The sequence below is a fragment of the Triticum aestivum genome, chromosome 3D, assembly GCF_018294505.1.
Source record: "Triticum aestivum cultivar Chinese Spring chromosome 3D, IWGSC CS RefSeq v2.1, whole genome shotgun sequence".
In the NCBI taxonomy this organism is placed as follows: Eukaryota; Viridiplantae; Streptophyta; class Magnoliopsida; order Poales; family Poaceae; genus Triticum; species Triticum aestivum.
In genome coordinates, this window is record NC_057802.1 from 319551590 (window position 1) to 319553970 (window position 2381).

At 50.2% G+C, this 2381-nt stretch overlaps 1 protein-coding gene across 1 annotated transcript in view; it reads right to left on the reverse strand.

The window, feature by feature from the left end:
• Positions 1-440: 440 nt before the first annotated feature.
• The window catches only part of LOC123078638 (cinnamoyl-CoA reductase-like SNL6), a 7596-nt gene continuing 5655 nt past the window's right edge, over positions 441-2381 (reverse strand). Inside the window, exons 3-4 of the mRNA XM_044501215.1 lie at positions 1309-1509; positions 441-1222 (exon numbers count right to left, since the gene is read on the reverse strand). Coding sequence (XP_044357150.1) covers positions 740-1222; positions 1309-1509 — 684 coding nt within the window. The 3' untranslated portion in view covers positions 441-739. The remainder of the gene's footprint in view (positions 1223-1308; positions 1510-2381) is intronic.

The following is a 2381-nucleotide window of genomic DNA, read 5'->3' on the forward strand; positions in this document are numbered from 1 at the left end:
TAGCCCCTAAAATAGTGTTTTGGCCTTTTAGAGGCCTTTTGTTTCTTCTTTTCCTCCTTTTCTCTGTTATTTTTTAGTTATTTTGTTGTTGTTCATATACTGTTGTTCTGCGGTTTGCGGGTCAAAAAAAACATGCTTATACATATAGCAACGGAAAACACCGTAGGATAATTGTTCTACAATCCAGGGCTTGAAAGAAAAGGTGCAGGTTAGATGGCATTTGAAGAATAATACACCACACGGTAACTGGACACGGCTCGGGTAAGACGACATTCAAAAGAAAAATGACACTGTACTTTGGATTTGACAAGGTGCTCCAGTTGCCACTAAACTTTTTACCTGCAAACAGAATGGCTGAAAATGGTGCTGTACTTGTGATTTGACAAACAAACAGAATGGCTTTTCAGTAATGTTCGTATCACTGGACAGCGGACAGCACAAAGAAAAATTCGATCCAACTTTATTGATAAATAACCTACAAGATCGCACTATCACTATATACACCATCGCACTCGCGTACACTCTACGTCTCTACTCCTGTTTGTCCACAGGGACAATCAACAATCAACAATCAACTAGTACTCCTACTACTCTTTTTTCTCCCACTTCCATTCAGGTTTTGACCTCATCAAGGAGCATGTGCAACCCAGGGGAGTCGGTGCTGGATTGAATTGTCACCTGCCGTGCGAACCCAATCTAGAAGTGCCTTCATATCCACCAGCAGCGTTGTCTTGGCGCCCTATTGGAACGTAACAGGGCAGTAATAGTCATCGTACGTGCACCTCCTCCTCGAGGACATGAGCCTCCCCAGCTTCCTTTTGCAGAGCTCGAACCTCGCCGGACGGTCGTCGTCGTCTACGCTCTGCGTTGCCGCCGTTCTGCTCGGGATCCCCAGCTGCCGCTCCAGCTCGGCGAACTCCTCAGCTCTCCGGATCACATGGTCGTAGCAGATGTACCTGCCGCCGGCCGTGTTGGCGCCCATCGCCTCGTACACCCGGACGTGGGCCTCGGCCACCGTCGCCACGTTCGCCGTCGCCAGGACGCCATCCGCGAGCATCACACCAGATCCCTTGAGGTACGCGATGGAGGCGGTGGAGTTGCGGCGGCGAAACCCCGGCCCCGTGACCAGCGCGGGGCAGACGGTGACGAGCTTCAGGTCTCTCCCCCGGGCCGCCCTCCAGGCCGCCTTCTCTGCCGCCGTCTTGCCGAGTGCAAACCATAACTGAAAAAAGATCCACCTCACATCATTATACAATGCCTAAAGACGCGGGAAATCTTGATGGATTCAGATTGCTTGAGACCACGGACCTTGTTGTTGCGGCAGAAGCTCTCGTCGCTCCAGCAGTTCTCGTCGACGATGGTCGGGCCCCGTCTTTCATGAGGGTGGTTTTGCCTCCACACGCAGGCCAGCAAGGACGAGGTGAAGACGCACTTCCTGACGGATTCCGTCCTCACGCACGCTTGGATCACCCGCTCCGCTGCTTGGGCTTCCAAGCTAGCCATATGTTTCTGTTACAACAAGATCCACAGTGGAAAGGTTAGGTTCATGTTGTTTCAGAGAGATGCATGGTAAACCTGTCCTGGTGTTATGTTCTATTGCCAAGGGAGTTGATGTGACCGAATTAGACATGGCGCACACCTGACTAAGGCGCTGTTCGGTACCGCTCCGCTCCACAACTCCAGGAGCGGAGTTGGCGGAGCTGCAGTTCAAAACGGCGGAATTGCAATTTCCCCGCTCCGCAGATTCCCGGAGATGGCATTTTCCTAGACTCCAGCAGATTACCAGACTACCCGCGCAATTGGAGGACATTGTGTTTCACAGTTCAGATCAGTCGTTAGCGTCTTCTTTATTTTGGGTTCTACTAGGTCAGATGAAACGGCAACATGTCAACTATAGGACACGTCACGAAGGTGCACTTTTCACTAGACCTAGTGGCTATTGGCTAGTGCTCGTGGCAGGCAATAATACCGAAAATGACACATCTATCATCTATGCGGCCCTCAATAGTTTCACAAAAGGTTAACTGAATCAGTTTGGCTGTTACCACCTAACGTAACCACATTGGTCAATTTCACCTACTAACCGCAATCTGTTGTCCATCCTCCACCAACCATTCAATAAGACTTGGAATATTTTGGCCTTCAGTTGGGCACTTGCGCCTTGAGTTAGATAGACTAGCACATATGCCCGTGCGTTGCAACAGGAGAGATAATGGTGTATCCACCGATATATATAGCAGCATGACCCAACAACATCCGAATGATGCCACCCGACGACGGCGGGAAGGCACACACCAAGGTCTAGTAAAAAATCATATCAATTGTACGGGCGTGGCTAATTCGCGCGAATTCAGTTGTGTGAGATTAGTTAGTGTTGGTCC